The sequence below is a fragment of the Rhinolophus sinicus genome, linkage group LG15 (genome assembly GCF_036562045.2).
Source record: "Rhinolophus sinicus isolate RSC01 linkage group LG15, ASM3656204v1, whole genome shotgun sequence".
In the NCBI taxonomy this organism is placed as follows: Eukaryota; Metazoa; Chordata; class Mammalia; order Chiroptera; family Rhinolophidae; genus Rhinolophus; species Rhinolophus sinicus.
In genome coordinates, this window is record NC_133764.1 from 957,264 (window position 1) to 976,159 (window position 18,896).

Genomic DNA, 18,896 nt, shown 5'->3' on the forward strand with positions numbered 1-18,896 from the left:
AATATAGCCCCTACTGGCCATGAATTGCAAGGAAGAAAACCAATTGGCCCCTGTGGTTTATTGAGTGCTTACTGTGTACTAACCTGTTTCCCCAAAAATAAGATCTAGCCAGACAATCAGCTCTAATGCGTCGTTTGGAGCAAAACTTAAGACCTAGTATTCTGTTCTATTCTATTCTATTCTATTCTATTCTATACTATTCTATTCTATCTGCTCTTATATTATATCATATTATATAAGACCGGGTCTTATAGTAAAATAAGATCGGGTCTTATATTAAATTTTGCTCCAAAAGACGCATTAGAGCTGATGGTCTGGCTAGGTCTCATTTTTGGGGAAACACGGTAAGTGCATCAGCTCTGGAGGCCACATAATCCTGGAGAGGAGAATCCTAATGCCCTAATTTCCCAGATAGGGAAACTGAGACCCAGGAGAGGAAGGAAATTGTCTAAAGTCATGCAACAAGCAACTGACAAGACAGACATGGAACTCAGGTATCCATATTCCCAACCAAAGCACTTTAAACGAGACCCAGATGAAGAATAAAAATAAGAGAAATAATTTAATGATAGTTAAGAAGCCGGATATAAGGATTAAATTCTTGAAGAAGTTATCAGTGGACCTTTCTTTCGGGTACCTTTCTTTCTATGAAAGGGATCAGGCCAGAAGCCTGGGGGATGGAACCCATTAAAAATCTCTTCGGGCCCTGCCCACTAAAGAAATGCTTCCTTAGCATTTCTTTCTTATCCACATGCCTGAAAGCCCAGGACCAGAGTTTTGATTGTCTTAGCGAGGCTACAAAGTAACTAGCAGAGGACCTGTGGGTTCATTGTACAGATGAGAAGGGCGGGGTCGGACTCCTCGGAGAAAAGTCAGAGAAAAGAGTTAAGTCGGGGCGCTGTCTGCCCTTGCTGGTCCTCCCAGAGCTTCAGCTCCTGAGTCTCACCTTTTCAAGCGCAGGCTACCGAGCTGGTTCCGCGCAGCAGACGCTTTGAACGGTTGCTAGGGGAACCAAGAGCCGCCACTCGTTGCTAAGGGGAAGTTAAGAGGTACATCCTGGGTGAAAGTTGGGTCACGTGACAACATTTCTGGGTGGGCCAATACTCCTACTACCAACCAGCAGGAGAGAAAACAAATGTTTCTCCAATCAGCACTTTCTGTGGGCGGGGATCTTCCTAGCCCCGCCTTTTCTCCCGCCTCCTGTTTGAGTGATTGACTCATCTGTTTTCCAATAATAGTAGGGATTCTAGAGGGACCGATATGTAGATGAATCAAAATACACAGACTCTCGTTCCGAGGCGGGCCAGGGGAGGTGCCGCTACGCCTGACGGAGAGTCCTTCGACCTAGCTCGCTCCTCCGCCCAATCGGACGCCGTGGAGTAGGTGGAGCTTCGCTGGGGGAGGTGTAGGGGCCAATCGGAGGTGGATTGGGCAAACGTTGCCCAATAGAGACGCGACAGGGGGCGGGGCCAGAGGCCGGGCGTTCGGCGTTCCTGAGGGTGGGGCCGGGGGTTGAGTGTCAGTCAGGTCGCGAGCGCAACCGGGGACAGCGGAGACCCCGGCGGCTGACAGGGTTCCCGGGCCGCTGCCGTGTTGTCCGCCCAAGATGGAGTTCCTCCTGGGGAACCCGTTCAGCACCCCGGTGGGGCAGTGCCTCGGTAAGGCGACGCGAAGGGCGGGCGTCTGGGTGGGCGACGGCGGCGGCTGACGGGGCTGGTGAAGACCACGGGCCTCTGCGGGGCACCGGTGCCACCTCACGGGCGGGCTGGGCATCCTTGTCGTCGGGCCTCTGCCCACGGAAGGGCTGGGCCTGCTCACGAAGCCGGTGCCGTCCTGCCAGGCAGCGCCCGGAGGCCCAACTTGGAGTCGGAGATGCTCCGCGCGTCCTTCCCCGTCAGGGCCCAACCCCTCCTGGCTCTTTCGAGGTGGTGCCGGCGGCTGGCTAGTCGGCTACCGTCTCGCCTCCTGGGAAATGCCACTGCGTGCGCCCTTGTTCAACTCGCTGCCAGCCGTCAGCACCAGTGCCTCCCGACCTGTCTCCCTCCATCCTTGGTCCTCCGTTTCAGGACTAGCAGCCCTCAGACCGGGCACCCTCCCCGGGGAGGCTCCCTGCAGGAAGATTTGCTAATTAGAGCTGCAACTCGGCTGGGCTGTGGGCGGGACTGGGATGGGGGCGGGGCTTCTGGAGGGTGATTATCCCGGCGGGGCGGGGGGCGCGGGGGGTGGCGCGCCGGCACTGCCTTGGGGGAAAGGGAGGCCAGGTTATTTAATGATCAGAGCGCTGGACAGGGAATCAGGAAGCCTGGCCTCCAGTGGGGGCTTTGCCAGTGATTCTCCCTATGACCTTGTGCGAGTCACTGCCCTTTCTGGTTTGACACTTTCCCTGTCTGTCAAATGAGGTGTGTGGAGGTGAGGTACTTAGAAGAAGTAGGTTCCTCCGAATTCTAAAGTTTTGGTATTCCTGGTAGTAGACTCTACTCTTGACTGTGGCTTCTCTGCTGTGTGAAATCACGAAAGCTGAAATCTTTTGGTGGCAGTGCAGAGAAAGGGGTACTCGGCAGTACCTGGTAATCCTACAGAGGGGGCCAGGGCACCTGGAAAACGGCAGCCAGAAGTGACCAGCATCTTGGGTAAGGAAAGCCCAAGGCCGGTGAAGAACACCAGAGTGGCCACCATATGGGATTTCCGCACTGAAATGGCAACTTGCCTCTTCACCCAAGGCAGGAGCTTAGCCAAGTGAGCAGTCCAGAATGTTGATCAGTTTCTTTTAAAACTGGGTTCCTCCTGGTTGGCGGAAGGACTGGTAGAACGTCTTTTATGAGCAGGGACCTTTGGAGTCCCTGTGGGCCTGGCTGGTTTAGGCAGTAATGATTTGTTTGTTTAAGAACAATCTGCTCTACTTAAGAACTTCCAGCTCACTTTGCAGCCTTTAATGGGGCCTGTGAAATTATTGAGACCTCTCCTGTTGGCTAACTGGTATTTGGGAACCTTTCTTTTCTTTCTATTATAAGATCTGTGAGAAGACATAATAGACACTGGGTGCTGAGAGAGCCTTTTCCCACCTTCACAAACTACTGTGTCTCTCTAGAGTCTCACCCATCTTTTTTTCTCACTTCTTTTGCTCGGGTGCTCTTTCACTGCAGCCGTATTCTTAAAACTCGTTTCTCAGTTGGATGTTGAGTTCCAACCTGCTATTGGAGGAAGCCGCTAAGCATGGGGAGGATTTTTTCCCTCTTTTCTATATCCTTTCCAGTAGGAAGCTCTACACCTTTGAAATGCCAAGGTAGTTGATGAAGGATAGAAGAAAAGGGGACTTAAAAATACATAAATATAAGGGATGCAGGGGTAAGTAGTGAGAGCATAGAGCATGATGCTTCTGTTAGGAAGTCCTGGCCTTTGAATTTTGCCTTGCGCATGTGTTGGCTGTGGGATCCCAGAAAATTGTGTAATGCTTCTGAGCCTGTTTGCTGAGAGAGAGAGAGAGAGAGAGAGAGAGAGAGAGAGAGAGAGATTGGTTTGTACTCATACAGTAGTGAGATTTAAGTGAGATGATGGATATAAAATACTTAACATAGTACCTGGAACATAGTAGAAGCTCAATAAATTGTAGCTGTTGCTGTTAATAACAGAATAATTAAGTTAGGATTGAATTTTCTATCTGGAGAGGACACGTGGGACAACTGGCCTGTGTGCGTCCTGTGAAGGAAAGTACCCTTCTAGGCCCCAGTGTCCACCACACGACCATAAAGAGAATGGAGCCTCTTTGTTGCCAGTTAGTCAACTGGCAAGGCCTAGGAGATTTCACAGTTCAGTTCAATTCTAATGTATATTCTGTACTGTTGTGACAAAGTGAGTGTAATAGTGATTTTCTTGACACTTAGTATTGTTAGTACTTTTTTTAGAAGTATGTGCCAGGGGGTTGCTGGGAGGGAGGGGAATACAGAAATGAAACAACAACAAAGCTAATGATTAAAAGCAGCAACCATAGCTTACGCAAAGCAATTCTACAGCCATTCTTTGCTCATTGCAGCTGCTCTGGGAAGACGTTTTATTGTCTTCCCACATTAGAAATGAGGAAACTGAGGCTCCGAGGAGTGCCGTGACTGCTCAGCTGGTGAGAGGGAGAGCTGGGATTTCATAGCTGTCCTGGTGCTCAAGGGATTTCGGGCAGCAGGAGAGAGGACAGCGATACGTTGCACTAATAGGAGGCTGCCCCGTACTTAGGTGCTCAGGGCTTGGTGGTGCTGGTAGGAGTCGAGAAAGGAATCAGAAGGGCTGGGTGATAGGACAGATTTCTTTGAGTCTGAGGGCTGGTCATGACGATGGGTGGGAATTCCAGAGGCAGAGGAGCAGACCCTGTCCCTGGGGACAGGTAAATGAGGCAGGGAGGGGAGTGTGAGCACATGTGGGCACGAATCGGACTGGAACAGAAGTGATTGCGGGGAACAGTGGCAAGTAGGGTATGACGCCCTGGGTGGGTGACATCAAAGACCATATTCTTCAGCTAACTTCAGCTTTTAGTCTCTCTCGGCCTCAATTTCTTCACTCATGAAAGACCTCTCAGGGCGGGCCCAGTGGCTCAGGTGGTTGGAGCTCCATGCTCCTAACTCCGAAGGCTGCCGGTTCGATTCCCACATGGGCCAGTGGGCTCTCAACCACAAGGTTGCTGGTTCAACTCCTCGAGTCCTGCAAGGGATGGTGGGCAGTGCCCCCTGCAACTAAAATTGAACAATTGAAAACGGCACCTTGAGCTGAGCTGCCGCTGAGCTCCCGGATGGCTTAGTTGGTTGGAGCGCATCCTCTCAACCACAAGGTTGCTGGTTCGACTCCCTCAAGGGATGGTGGGCTGTGCCCCCTGCAACTAGCAACGGCAACTGGACCTAGAGCTGAGCTGCGCCCTCCACAGCTAAGATTGAAAGGACAACAACTTGACTTGGGAAGAAGTCCTGGAAGTACACGCTGTTCCCCAATTAAGTCCTGTTCCCCTTCCCCAATAAAACCTTTTAAAAAAAGAAAAACATTCTCTCTTTAAAAAAAAAAAAAAGACCTCGCAGTGGCTGCATGGGGCTTGTACTTACATTCCTTCAGACCCATTCAGTGGGCTTTTTGAGTGCCTGTTGGGTACCAGGCTCTGGGATACAATATTAGAAAGCTGGAGCTTTCAGCAGAGGTAACATACCCACCAAAGGTGCCCTGGACTGCGAAGCATTAGGCTCATAGCAGGAGGGGTTAGTAGAGTAATTCTTTCTCTGTCTCATGGGCCCCACACGGCCATTCTAACCTGGTGCCATTTGGTCCAATATAGTCTGCCCATGTCGAGCAGCAGCTAATCCCACAGTCTGTGCATTTCTTGCATCCACCCTGCCCTTCCTTCTGGAAGGTGGTTCCTAAGTAGGATGTGTGGTTCAGAGAGAGAGCAAGCAGTGGTATGAGAGGCTAGGAAGTTGAGAGGTTCAGCCTTGTGCAAGGTCAATTCCAGAGTTAAGCCCAGAATCCACTCCCGATCCCGTGCTCATTCTGTGTGCATTGTTGCTTCCGGCACCGCAGAGCCCACGGTTCAGGGTTTCAGTATCTCCTGGAGGGCTTGTTGCTGGGATCCACTCTCAGGGTTTCCAACTCAGGGGGTGCAGGCTGGGGCCTAGCTTTGTGCAATTCTACCAGGTTCCCAAGGGTGGCTGGTGCTGCTGGGCCGGGCCCCACACTTGGAAAACTATTGCTCCAGATGCAAAATTTTGCTTCTTTAATCTCTTTTTTATCTTTCCTCAGACATTAAATGTTCTTATAGATAGACAATAAGTATAATTATTTAGAATTCATTCATTCGTTCAGTAGCCCTATATTGACTGTCTGTAGAACCAAACCAAGCATTTGCCAGGATGTTCAGACTAATAATGGAGCTAAATCAGTTAAGATAGAAAGTAGTGGCACAGGTTGGACAGATAAATGAAGTAAGGGAGTGAAGGAGGGAAGGGGTTACCTCGAGCAGTAATAATAACAGCTAAAGGTTTTGCTTTTTTTTTTAAGTTCAGTACTGTATTAATAGGTGCCAGAGACTGGAGGGGCCCTTGGTATACTCACAGTCCTTTAATCCTCACAGCGATAGCTGAGGAAGTCAATTATTTCCGCTTTGCCGACGGGGACACTGAGGCAAGGAGAAGGTCACACACCTCGCCGAGGGTAAGGCTGCTGGCGGTGGAGCCTAGCGTTCTGCTGCACAGCGGTGCTGTGGGAGGAGGTGACGAAAACCACAGGAGGAGGGAACAAAACTAGGGGGGGTTCGGGAGCTGGTGGCCACTGAGCGGGGCTTTGACAAGTGGGTAGGATTGGAGTCGTGTAGAAAAGGAAAGGGAGGCTTGGAGGGCTCTCTCCACAGAGACAGAAGCTTGGGCAAAGGCTGGAGGGTAAGGGGCAGGTGGGGGTAATGGGATTAGTTCTATTTGCCCAGCGAGGGGACAGGTGGAAAGTGAAACTGCAAAGGTGGGGAAAAGCCTGACTACGGAGGGCTTCGAAGGTCGGCCAAGTCATTTGGACTCTCACTGGGGAGCCATGACCGATTTCTAGGGAGGGAGAGGCATGAATGTCTGTACAGAGTCAGGGAGAGTTCGTCCTTGACAGTCACCCAAAGGTCATTCTTTCTTACCATCAGAGCCCCTGCTCTGTGTGCAACAGGGGAGGGGGGTCCTACAAGGAAGACAGCAGCGGGCAGTGCCAGTTCCTACAAGGTCTGAGCAGGGACCTTCCTGTGAGCCCCCATCAGAGCTGAGGAGGTGCTGAGGCAGGGTGATGGAGCATGGGAAGAAGTCTGGGCTCCTGCGAGCTGGACAGGTTGTAAATCAGCAGCCATGGAAAGTCACGTGGTGAGGGTCAGCCTGCTCCTCGCCCCGCCCTGCTTTCCATGTGCATGAACGGGAGCTGAGACACTCAAGGCTTTACTGAAGGGGTACCACTGCTAAGAGGGGCTAATTGGGGTATTAAAAATTCTTCAGAATTGTGCTTTTCAAAAACAATGTATAGCCATGTCGAAAATTTGAAAAATGTACAAAAATGCAATAGAGGAAAAAATTATGTGCTTTTTAAATAACTCATTGAGATTCCTCTCATTTCATATAACAAGTGGAATAAGTGGAATTCTTGTGTATTTCATTTTTCATTTTTGCATGCTTTGGAAATGCAACATTGTACATGCATTCTTAGCATATTTCTGTGTACTCCACCTGTGTTTGGTTTTTGTTTTTTTGGTGGGAGAGATATAAAGTGAGGAAAAGGGTAGAAATATAGTGTCCAGAGGAGCCTCAGCTCATGGTTATTGCTCTCGACCTAGCAGATAAATAATTCAGAAATTTTAGGACAACCTAATGGTCTGAAAAGATACAAATAGCATTCGGGCTTTGTTTGCTGACCCAGCTCCTTGCGGTTAGAAGAGGGGCCCTTTGAAGACTAATCTCAGATGTGGTGCTTATTTTAGTGCTCTCTCCAGCCCTCCTGCCCTAGAAAAAGCTCTTTGGTCTTCTCCCCCGGTCATCAAGCCTGCTGTCAGTCAGCAGTCACCTCCTCCGGGCGGCCTCTCTGGACCACCCTGTTTATGGTGCTGAATCTCTTCTCTGAACTCACAGTGTTTGTCCCATGTCATTCATTTGCCTCTTCCCTCACCTGTTAAATAGAATATTACTTATCCTCCAGGTGTTTGTGAAAATCAAATGAAAGAACATGTGTAAAGTCTGTAGCACATATGAGGTCTGATAATTAAGTTCGCAAACTTGCCACCGTGCGCCCAGTACATTGGCAGCCCTGTGCAAACAGCCCAGTAAGGTTTCATAACCTTGGTATATCAGTGTCTCACAGCTGTGTTTGTGTGGACGTGTGGAGGTGTCTTGCTGAGTGGCGTTCATTATTGTTGTTGCATGTTTTTGTGTGCCGTTGCGAGAATGTCTGAGCTTGAATTAGAGCAACAAACAAACATTAAATGTCCTGTTAAACTTGGCAAGAGTGGAAGTGAAATCAGGGACATGTTAGTCCAAGTTTATGGGGATAAATGCCATGAAGAAAATGGCAGTGAACAAATGGATTAAATACTTTTCTGAGGCGAGAGAATGCGTCACTGATGAAGAGAGGTCAGGGCGGCCAGTAAAGAGCAGAACTGATGAAGACATTCCAAAAATTTGTCGACTTGTGCATCAAAATTGTTGGCTGACTGTGAGAAGCACAGCAGACCAGGTAAACATCGAAAGAGAAAGAGGAAAATTTTAACCGAAAATCCCGGCATGAGAACGGTGTGTGCAAAATGGTCCCGAAGGCGCTCACTGATGAACAAAAGCAAAGGAGAGGAAGTTTGCCAAGACCTTTGGAGGCGAGACCATGTTTTGGGCCGTGTTATCACTGGTGATGAAACCAGGCGTGCCGATAGGACCCTGAAAGAAAGCGTCAGTGCACAATGGAAGTCAGCCAAGTCTCCACGACCAAAAAAGTTCCATCAGTCCAAATCAAGATTCCAAATGATGTTGCTAACGTGTTTTTTTATATCAGAGGGATTATTCATTATGAATTTGTACCAACTGGACAGTTAACCAAGTTTACTATTTGGAAGCGCTGAAAAAGTTGCATGAAAAAGTTACACGATCTGAACTTTTCGCCAACAATTCATGGCTCTTGCATCACGACAATGCACCAGCTTACACGGCACTGTCTGTGAGGGAGTTTTTAGCCAGTAAACAAATAACTGTATTGGAACACCCTCCCTACTTACCTGATCTGGCCCCCAGTGACTTCTTTCTTTACCTGAAGATAAAGGAAATATTGAAAGGAAGACATTTTGATGACATTCAGGACATCAAGGGTAATACGACGACAGCTCTGATGGCCATTCCAGAAAGAGTTCAAAATTGCTTTGAAGGGTGGACTAGGCACTGGTATCGGTGCATAGCTTCCCAAGGGGAGTACTTCAAAGGTGACCGTAGTGATATTCAGCAGTGTCAGACCTTTATATGTGGGATATAAAACTGAAAGCAACAAACAAGACAAACAAACAAAAACTCACAGATTCAGACAACAGTATAGTGGTTACCAGAAGGAAAGAGGGGTCAAATATATGGTGACGGAAGAAAATTTGACTTTGGGTAGTAAACGCACAAAGCAATACAAAGATGATGTATTACAGAATTGTACTCTTGAAACCTATATAATTTTATTAACCAATATTACCTCATTACATTTAATAAAATTAAGAAACAGAAATATGAAAAAACATGTCTCCAGCACCGTGTGCTGCACTTAGAACTAACATAACTCACCCTATTGATTCCATTTCTCCTGCCTGTGCTGTTTCCTGTTGTTACTCATCTTGTGTCTTGTGTCTTACTGCCTTCTCTTCCGATCCAGACTGGCGGTTCGTCAGGGCGGGATGCGTACTTGTATTTCCTTGTGACTGGCACAGCATGTGGGAGCGTGCGCGGCAGCTGTTCTCTCCAGAGGTTCCTCTCTATCACTCTTATTGTTGAGCATCTTTCCAAGCTAAAAATATTAGCCCTCATTTACTGACCCTTCTCTGTGTGCCAAGCACCGTGTTAAGTGCTTTATACACATGATCTCATTAAAATGTTTTCTTCTGAAAACTACGTTAAGTCAGTGGCATTATCTCCATTTTGCAGATGAAGAAATGGAGGCGTTAAGTTGCCTGAGGCAGCTCGCATAGGCTGAGCGTGTCCTGCACGCAGAGCGTCCAGCTTCCGGCTTGTGTTCATACTGCCGTTTAGACAGCAAGCGTGGTCTGTTTCCATTTAGACACGAAGGGGCCTTACTGATGCTGCGTGGTTTCCATGAAATTAGCATCGTTCCGTCCACAAATGCTAGAACAATATAGATGCCCATTGCCTTCTCTTTTTCCCTCACCGACATTTGGCACTTAGTATGTTGGATTGGAGTCAGTTCTGCCTCTGCCGCTGCCTCTGCGTGCGACTCCCTGTCTGAGTCTAACACGCATCTCCTGACCTGTGAACAGGGAAGGTATGTGTGTGGGAAGAACACCTGTGCTGGCCTAGCTTACAGGGTTGTGAAGAGGGTGGTGAGATACTGTACGTAAAAGCAAAATATGTTACTATGCACCATTTAGATTAAATGTTCCATGAGCGTACCTGTTTTTATTTGTATTTGCTTATTTTTAAACAATTGTGGTAAAATATATGTAATACAAAATGTACCATTCTGACCATTTTTAAGTTCAGTGACAGTAAGTATATTCACATTACTGTGCAACCATCGCCACCAGCCATCTCCAGAATTTTTTCACCTTACAAAATTGAAACTCTGTCACTGATACAACTCCCTGCTCCCCTCCCCCAGCCCCTGGCAACCACCATTCTACTTTCTATGGATTGGACTCTCAGGACCTCAGACAGACAGGTGTTATATATAGGCTTTGCCCTTTTGTCACTGGCTTATTTCACTTGGCATCACCCATGTTGGAGCATGTGTCGGAATTTCCTTTTTTAAGTGAATAAGATTCCATTGTGTGGATATACATACCACGTTTTGTTTATCCATTCGTCCATCTTTGGTCACTTGGGTCGCTTCCACCTGTGAATAATGCTATGAACATGGTGTTCAAGTATCCGTTCGTGTCCCTGCTTTCGATGCTTTTGGATACATGCCCAGAGGTGGGATGACTGGATCATCAGGTAATTCTGTTTGTAATGTTTTGAGTAAGAACCGCCGTACTGTTTTCCATAGTGGCTGCACCGTCTTACGTTCCCACCAGCCGTGCGAAGGGGCCCGGTTTCCCCATGTCCTTACCATTTCTCTCATCATTAGTGATGGGGAGCATGTTTTCCTGTGCTTATTTAGGCCATTTGGGTATCTGTGGAGAAATGTCTGTTCGTCCTTTGCCCATTTTAAGTCAGATTGTTTTTGTTGTTGAGTTTTAGGAGTTCTTTCTATATTTTGATATTAATCCCTTACTAGATACGTGATTTGCAAATATTTTCTCCCATTCTGTGGGTTGCATTTTTACTGTTGGTTGGGTCCTTTGATGCACAAAAGTCTTTAGTTTTGATGAAGTCCAGTGTGCCTCCTTTTTCTTGTTGCCTGCACCCTTTGTGTCCTGCCCTTATTTTTCAATAGAGTCTAACACATGCCTGAAAGACAGGATATCGGAGATAATAGTACTTCCTAAGAAGTCGGCATTACTCCTCACCAGGTACTGGATTAATTACCTCACATGCGCCACTTCCTTTAATTCCCACCACAGCCCTGTGAGACAGGTACTGTCATTCACATTTATAGAGGAGGAAACGGAGGCTTAGAAGTTAAGTACCTCCCCCAAGGTCTGCGGATAATAAGTGGCAGAGCAGGGACTTGAACCCAGGCCTGTGGACTCCAGAGCTGGTATTCTGAACCACCAAACTGGATCGTTCAGTAATTATTTGTGGAATTGAGTGAATGGATACCTGCATGAACCTGGTGGCTGAAAATCTGGTAATAGTTGTCTCAAGTTCATCTCTGCCTTAGTCTTATAAATTATTCACCAAGTTTCGGTCGTCCTCGTGTAATTCAGTATACGAGGGTCCTCGTCATCCCGGCAGCTTTCTGAGAGTTTGGTTAAAGGATGTACTTTCTTACAAGTCCTTGAAGCCCTTCTCAGTAATGCAAGACTGATGTCTTTTGCTTTTTCTTTGGATTTGCTTTGGAACTACAGTATCAGAAGGAGAAAGGAAGGGTATTTAAACAGATGCCAAGTTGTCTAACTGACCAACTTGCTTTTGAGACGTTACCAGCTGTTGTTTTAATCATTAATGAAGCATAAGCCTTGCAGTCTGGGAGACACGTCAAAAATTCTGTTTTGGATTTTGGTTTAATATTGAGTGTAATGGAGAGAGACTGACTCTTTCATCTCGGAGAATTGAGCTGCAAGTCTCGAGAGCTGGGGACAAGGACAGAGTCCTGGAAGAGGACACTGCAGCGTTTCCTACCACCCCTCAAAGGAGAAATCACACCGAGTTCTGGCACGTCATTAGTCAAAATAGGAAATGAGGCCTGAGAAATGACGCGTTGGTTGGCGTTGCAAAGCGGAATGTGCTGCTGGCTTCCAGAGGCTGGGGGTCCCTCATGTTAACTCTGGAAATTTTTAAACCAGCAATTCAAAGAATTACCGAATTTGAGCTGAAAGGGTCTTGGTGGCATTTGGTCCAGCCCCTTATTTTACAGTTGAGGAAACTGAGGCCTAGAGAGGGTAGGTCTGTGATGTTTATACCCTGACAACACTCCCGACACCAAATGTGTGTGTGCGCATCTGCGTGTGTGTGCGTGTGCATGTTTCTGACACCAACCGGGTGTCCTGTAGGTCAGTTCTTACCTAACTACTTGGAGTTAGCAGAGACCCCATAGGTTAAGGGCTCGGTCCCACGAGACTGCCCCCACTACAGACACCAGTGGCAAATCCCAGGTTGCCCCCTGTACTTCTAACCAACTGGCTGTAAATTGGGGGTTCCCATGACCCCGCCTCAGGTTCGACAATGGCTCATGAAACACAGGAAAACACTTTACTTACATTTCATGGTTTATTATAAAGGATGCAAATCAGGACTAGCCAAATGGAAGGGATGCCTGGGTCTAGGTGTGAAGAGAAGGGGCGCAGAGCTGCCAGGCCTCTCTGGGTGCACCCCCCCCCCCTGCCCCGTGTGCTCACTAACTGGGAATTCTCAGAGCCGCTGGACACGGCCATGATTGGCTAAGTCATTCATCAGCGGCCTTGGCGACGAACTCCAGCCCCTCTCTCTTCCTGGAGGTTGGAGGTGCAGGGTGGGCTGGAAGTTGCCAACCCTCTAATGCCCTGGTCTTTCTGGGGACCAGGCCCCATCCTGAAGCTGGCTAGCCAGCCCCCGCCAGTTATTTCATTGTTATATAAAAGATACTCATCACTCTGGAGGTCCCAAGGGTTTTAAGAGCTACATGCCAGGAATCCAGGACAAAGATCAAATATTCATTTCTTACTGTGTCATAGTAGATGACCAGCCGAGATCCCACAGTGAGTCAGTGGTAAGACTGGGGAAAGAACCCCGTTTATGATGCTCTCACGTGTTTTTCTGTTTACCCCAGTAATTTGGAAATTTGCATATGGGCGGGGAGGCTAAAGTCTGCCCTTCATTGGAGGGCAGTTCTTGACTCAGACTTATGAAGGTAAATACTTTTTTATTGTTGGAAAGTTAATCTCCTGATTTAGATTGCCTTGGTGGGGGTGACTGTTTAGCTCCAGGTTTGATGACTGAAGTGAAATTAGTTCATAAAATAACCTTTGGTCTTCTGTTTTATCTGCTTTTTCTGGCCCTGACGTAGAACAGAGACACGAATCCCAGGCTAGGACTGGGGACTAGTGCTCTGCCGCTGACTTGTTCTGTGACTTTCCGTAGGTCATGTCCTACCTGTTTCCGCATTTGAAGAGTATGGATTGAACAATAGGGTCGGTCTCCAAGTTCATTTCCACACCTAAAGTTTAAGTCCTGGGTCCAAGTGGCTTTTAGTTTTTCTTAAAATGTTTAGCCTCCATAAGAGATTCTAATGTCATTTTTAATTCATATATATGTGTGTATATGTGTGTGTGTGTATTCTCTCTCTGTGTGTATATATATATATTCTATATATTCTAATATTTTTCAGTGCGGTATAATTTACTTGTGAATTATAATTAATGAAATGCATAAATCTTGTTATAGTTTTGACAAATGCTTCCACAGTTGTAACCTACACCCCTATCAAAATATAGACTCACCATCACCCCAGAAAGTTCCCTCGTGCCCGTCCCCAGTCAGTCCTCCCTTCCAACACACCCCTTGCAGAGGTGACCACTGATTCTAACTCTGTCACTGGTCAGTTTTGCCTGTTCTAGAAGTTTCTGTCAGTGGAGTTATACAGTATGTGCTCTTTTGCGTTTGGTCCCAGTAGTATTTTGAACTTTTCTGCTTTCTTCCCCCAGTCCTGAGAAATCATGTATATTATTTTCCCCACCTGTCATCATGAAAGGTTGTGAGGTTTGGGGTCCTGCCGGTCCCCCTGAACTGTGGTTTGAGAGGTGAGGGCGCTCTCCATGGGCCACCATATCATCTGCTGAGTGTGCCAGAGGGAACAGCTTGATTCCTAGAGACTAGGTTGGGTTTGCTTCTGTAAGTGCTGGTGTCACAGGCTTCTCACTTGTCACTGGCAGATCGGATCCAGCCGCAGATGGAAGAGAGGAACTCCGACACCCAAAAATGTCACTTTAATGGCACATTTCTGACAAGGTGCCCATGCGATACTCATTTCAATTTCACAGCTATCCTTCTGAACATAAAGGCCGACTGCTCCAGGGACCAACAGCCGAAGTCAGGGGCCTGGAAGGGGCCGAGAGCTGGGTCGGGGGGCTGGCCCGGTGTGGACGCCCCGTGGCCGCCCTGGGCTGTGGAGCTCGGTGAGCGGACGGTTTGGTTGGTTTTGCTTCATAATGTCTCTAACCTGTGTTTCCTCTTCTTGGTTTACCTCTCCTCTAAGTCAGCCTCCTCATACCCTGGTCACACGTGGGCCACGGCAGGCACCTCTCAGCCGTCTCATTCCTCCGCTCTCCTTCCCTTTCTGCACTGGGTCACTCCACATTGCTGCCAGATCTGCCAGAACGAATTATAAACGTAGCCTGGTGATTATAAACGTAGCCTGGTGTCTCAGCCCTCGCTGAGCGGGCTTCCTCCCGTCTGCTCTTTAACGGGGCCCGCGTGTGCTCTGCCAGCCCCGTGCCCTCCTGACCTGTGCGGTCACATTCTTTCCCCCGGCGTGGCGCTCCCACTTCTGTCTTTCTTTCTTTTTTTTAAGATTTTATTGGGGAAGGGGAACAGGACTTTATTGGGGAACAGTGTGTACTTCCAGGCCTTTTTTCCAAGTCAATTTGTTGTCCTTTCAGTCTTAGTTGTGGAGGGCGCAGCTCAGCTCCAGGTCCAGTTGCCGTTGCTAGTTGCAGGGGGCACAGCCCACCATCCCTTGTGGGAGTCGAACCGGCAACCTTGTGGTTGAGAGCCCGAGCTCCAACAAACTGAGCCATCCAGGAGCTCAGCGGCAGCTCAGCTCAAGGTGCTGTGTTCAATCTTAGATGCAGGGGGCAGAGCCCACCATCCCTTGCGGGACTCGAGGAATTGAACTGGCAGCCTTGTGGTTGAGAGCCCACAGGCCCACGTGGGAATCGAATGGCAGCCTTCGGAGTTAGGAGCACGGAGCTCTAACCGCCTGAGCCACCGGGTTGGCCCTCCCACTTCTTTCTTGGTCCTGTTTTCTTGTATATCCTTCAAGACCTAGCTTAGATTCCCCTCTGCCCCCTGCTGCACAAAGCTGGCCCAGAGGCCCCTGAACCACAGTGGCACTAATATCTTATATGTATTGAATAATTATCTGACTCTATTTCAATGCATGGTGTAGTGCGATGTGGGATTTTGAATTCGAAGATGAATAATGTCCGATGTCTGCCCTGAGAGGAGCTAAGTGTGCAGGGCCCAAGGATGGAACCCTTGTGTGAGATGGAAGGAAGTGGAAGGGAACTGACATTTACGGAGTGCCTACGTGGGCCATGAATGATGCTGGGTTCACTTAAGGTTCTATCTCATTTGACCCCCTTGACCTTGTGAGCTGGGCATTTTCGCCTCAGTTGTGACTTTCTCAGAATCACACAACCAGCAGGATTAAAAGCTACTGAGGTCCACAACACAACTTTGCTTCCTAGCACCCCGCCCGGCCTCCTGTGGTGTTGGGTGGGGCTGGGGCAGGGCAGTGAGTTGTTGGCAGGCTCTGTGTCCCGTCTGCAATAGCGGGTGCAACTGCCTCCTAGGCTGAAGCCAGGTGAGAAAAGCCTCTGCTGCCAAGAGGGTCCGTGTTTGGGGTCTGCATCCCAAGTGGAAGTCTGAGCGCTTCACGGGGGGGGGGGGGGGGGGGGGCCGGCTGTGTTCAGCCTTCTCCTGGGGCCGGGGAACATGACCTCGCAGTCTTCCTGCTTCTCTCCAATTTTCTAAAACCAAATTGCTGTTTCCTGATTAATTCACTCTCAAGGCACAGAACACCTCTCTGCATACTTAAAAAAGAAAATGGTAGTAAAATACACATAACACAAAATTTACCGTCTTAACCATTTTTAAGTGGCATTAAGTACATTGCTGTGCAACCATCACCACCAGCCATCTCCAGAACCTTTTTCATCTTGCAAAACTGAAGCTTGGTACCCATTTATCAACTCCCTGCTCCCCTCCCCCAGCCCCTGGCAACCACCATTCTACTTTCTATGACTTGGACTGTCAGGACCTCAGACAGTGTTATATAGTCTTTGCCCTTTTGTCACTGGCTATTTCACTTGGCATCACGTCTACAAGATTCACCCATGTTGGAGCATGTGTCAGAATTTCCATTTTTAAGTCGGAATAAGATTCCATTTTGTGGATATACCACACCATACTTTGTTTATCCATTCATCTACCTTTGCTCACTTGGGTCGCTTCTGCCTGTGAATAGTGCTATGAACATGGTGTTCAAGTATCCGTTCGTGTCCCCATGATACATGCCCAGAGGTGGGATTGTGGTGATTCTATTTGTAATAGTTTGAGGACGAACTGCCGTACTGTTTTCCGTACTGTTTTCAGTAAGTGGCTGCCCCGTTTTACGTTCCCGCCAGCTGTGTGTGGGGTCCCAACTTCTCCACACCCTCCTGACACTCTTTTATTGATTGTAGCCATCCTAATGGGTATGAGCTGGTTGCATACTTTTGGGGGTGTATTATTAAGATCCTATATAGGTTCAGGATTGTTCAGAACCTAAGTGAAGGGTGTGTATCTGGAGGAAAGCCGAGCGTCAGTGTCATGGGGAATATGTTCATTTCTCAGCATTTCGTATTTGCTAGATGATGCTATGTGGTTGTTGTTAGATAGAATTGCTTTGCTGGGAGGGAGGGTGGCCACTTAGCCTTACGGGTTTAGAGGCAGTGATAGAATAGAGGGACCTGAGGGGTCACTTGTGGCTAAGTGACAGAGCACAAAGTATAGCCCTCTGTTGAGCTGATCTTGGCCCTTAGAGAATAGATGTCCTCCAGGAGGAGACACCTCCTGTCTGGGGGGCAGCTCACCACCCTGGGTACAGTCAGGCAGGTTGCAGGGTAATGGGGTGAGGTGGAACAGACCCCCCCTGGCCTGCTTGGTGCGGGGGATGTTTGAGACACAATCGCCCGCTCAGGGAGTTTCCACTGAGGGATATAAGCAGCATTTCAGCGCCCCAGTGAGACCTGGGATAGAAGGGGCCCTGGGGGGCTGGGAGGAAAGCAGCAGGAAGGTGCCTGGGAGGCGCTGCCTGCACCTGGTTTGGGAGGAAGAGTAGGACTTGGCCAGGAGAGAGAAAGGTGGAGGGAACAAGCCTTCAGCTCGTCATTGCACCTCATCAAGTGCTTGCTCTCGTTTACGTGAATGTCCCAAGGGGTCTTCAGTTTCAGAGAGAAGGACATGAGGTGGGTGATTCGTGCTTCAGAGCTTCGCCAAGGGGTGGGATGGAGGCGGGTAAAGGGCAGGGGCTGCCTTCTGAGTGTGGCCTCCCAGAAGCCCCGTCACGGTGGTCGGCAGGCTGCCTTTGAGGACCGTGCGCACAGCCTGCCAGCCTTCTTGTAGGAGAGCAGAGGGGGAAGCCACACCTTGGCGTGTGTAGGGCGCCCCCAGCGGGGCCAGCACTGGAGCCGAACCGAGCCCCAGGGCCCCTCCCCCGCAAGGCTGCCTCCTCTGGGCCTTCTGAGCCCAATGTGTGTTTGCGCTTCAGTGAATGCATATTCACAGGTACACCCATTCCTATTTCAAAATTAGACACGAAGAAGTGTATAAAGTGAAAGTAACAAATGTACACATTGTTTTTAAAAAATTAGACAATACAGGAGTCTGTTTTGTACAAAGTGCGGGTCCCCACTTTCCCACTCACGCCTGGCCCCCCAGAGGTGACCCCAGCAGCTGCTTAGTGTTTGTTCCTTGTTCCATGACGTCTCCTTTGTATACTGGGCTCCTGCATAGGTTTCCGTTTACAACTTGCTTCTGTCACGCCGCTGTCTGTTTCGGAGTTTTCCTTGGCAGCGCATCTCAATCTACCTCACTGGGCGCAGCGTTCTACAGAATGGACGTGCACCTAGTAGCCATTCTCCTACTGGGGGGCAGTTTTTTGGTTGTTGTTTTTTTTGGGGGGGTTTTGCCCTTATAAACAAGGCTGTAACACCATGTCTTTGTACATTTATACATTTCTGTGGTTTAGATTACTAGAAGTAAAAACTTGGGTCAGATTATAGGAGCACTTAAAACTTTTGTAGAGACTGCCAGATAGCCTTCCAGAAGGGGGTCCGGCATGAGACTCTCACCAGCAGGCCCCAACAGTATGCGTTTCCCCTGCACGCTCATCAGTACTAAGCACCTGTTACGTTCTGCACATCTGAGGAGGGCAAGGGCGTGTGCGTGGGGGTGGGGGGCCACTCTCCCTGAGGGAAAACCATCTCGGACACCTGTGGATTAAAGCTCGTGGCCTTTGGCTGCTTCCTTCCTGACACTGTGACAACGCAAAGGGGACAGTGCCCGCCGGTGGGGCTGCAGAGCCCACTGGCCCTCCTGGAGCTCTGGCCTCCCCCTGCGCTGTACCAGGCCAGCCAGCACCTTACCTTTCCTTGTTGAAGTCTGGTTTCCTAAGAACCCTTTTGGTCACCACTTCCCAGTTGGCTTTCAGAGCCGCCTTTCTTTTCCCATCGCCTGCCAGCTGTGAGGGAACCACATCTGTCTCTGGCCGCTCCAGGACAGCAACCTTTGATGCCAGACTCCCACTCCCCACATGTGGCTGGTGACTTGTTAGCCCCGAGAATCCAGGGTCTCCCGCCCCGTCTCTAACCCAGTGAG

General features: G+C 48.9%; 2 protein-coding genes across 8 annotated transcripts in view; one reads left to right on the forward strand and one right to left on the reverse strand.

The window, feature by feature from the left end:
• The window catches only part of DRC3 (dynein regulatory complex subunit 3), a 47,005-nt gene extending 45,956 nt beyond the window's left edge, over positions 1–1,049 (reverse strand). Inside the window, exon 1 of the mRNA XM_019753761.2 lies at positions 947–1,049. The gene's annotated coding sequence lies outside the window, so the exon portion shown is untranslated. The remainder of the gene's footprint in view (positions 1–946) is intronic.
• Positions 1,050–1,492: 443 nt separating this feature from the next.
• The window catches only part of TOM1L2 (target of myb1 like 2 membrane trafficking protein), a 109,922-nt gene continuing 92,518 nt past the window's right edge, over positions 1,493–18,896 (forward strand). For 3 of the 7 annotated variants that reach the window (XR_002139386.2, XM_019753739.2, XM_074320044.1), the window contains exon 1: positions 1,493–1,658. Coding sequence is in view for 6 of the 7 variants with exons in the window: in XM_019753739.2 (XP_019609298.1) it covers positions 1,607–1,658 (52 nt within the window). In the remaining variant the exon portion in view is untranslated. The remainder of the gene's footprint in view (positions 1,659–18,896) is intronic. The other 4 variants (XM_019753741.2, XM_074320046.1, XM_074320045.1 and 1 more) reach the window with 2 other exon arrangements.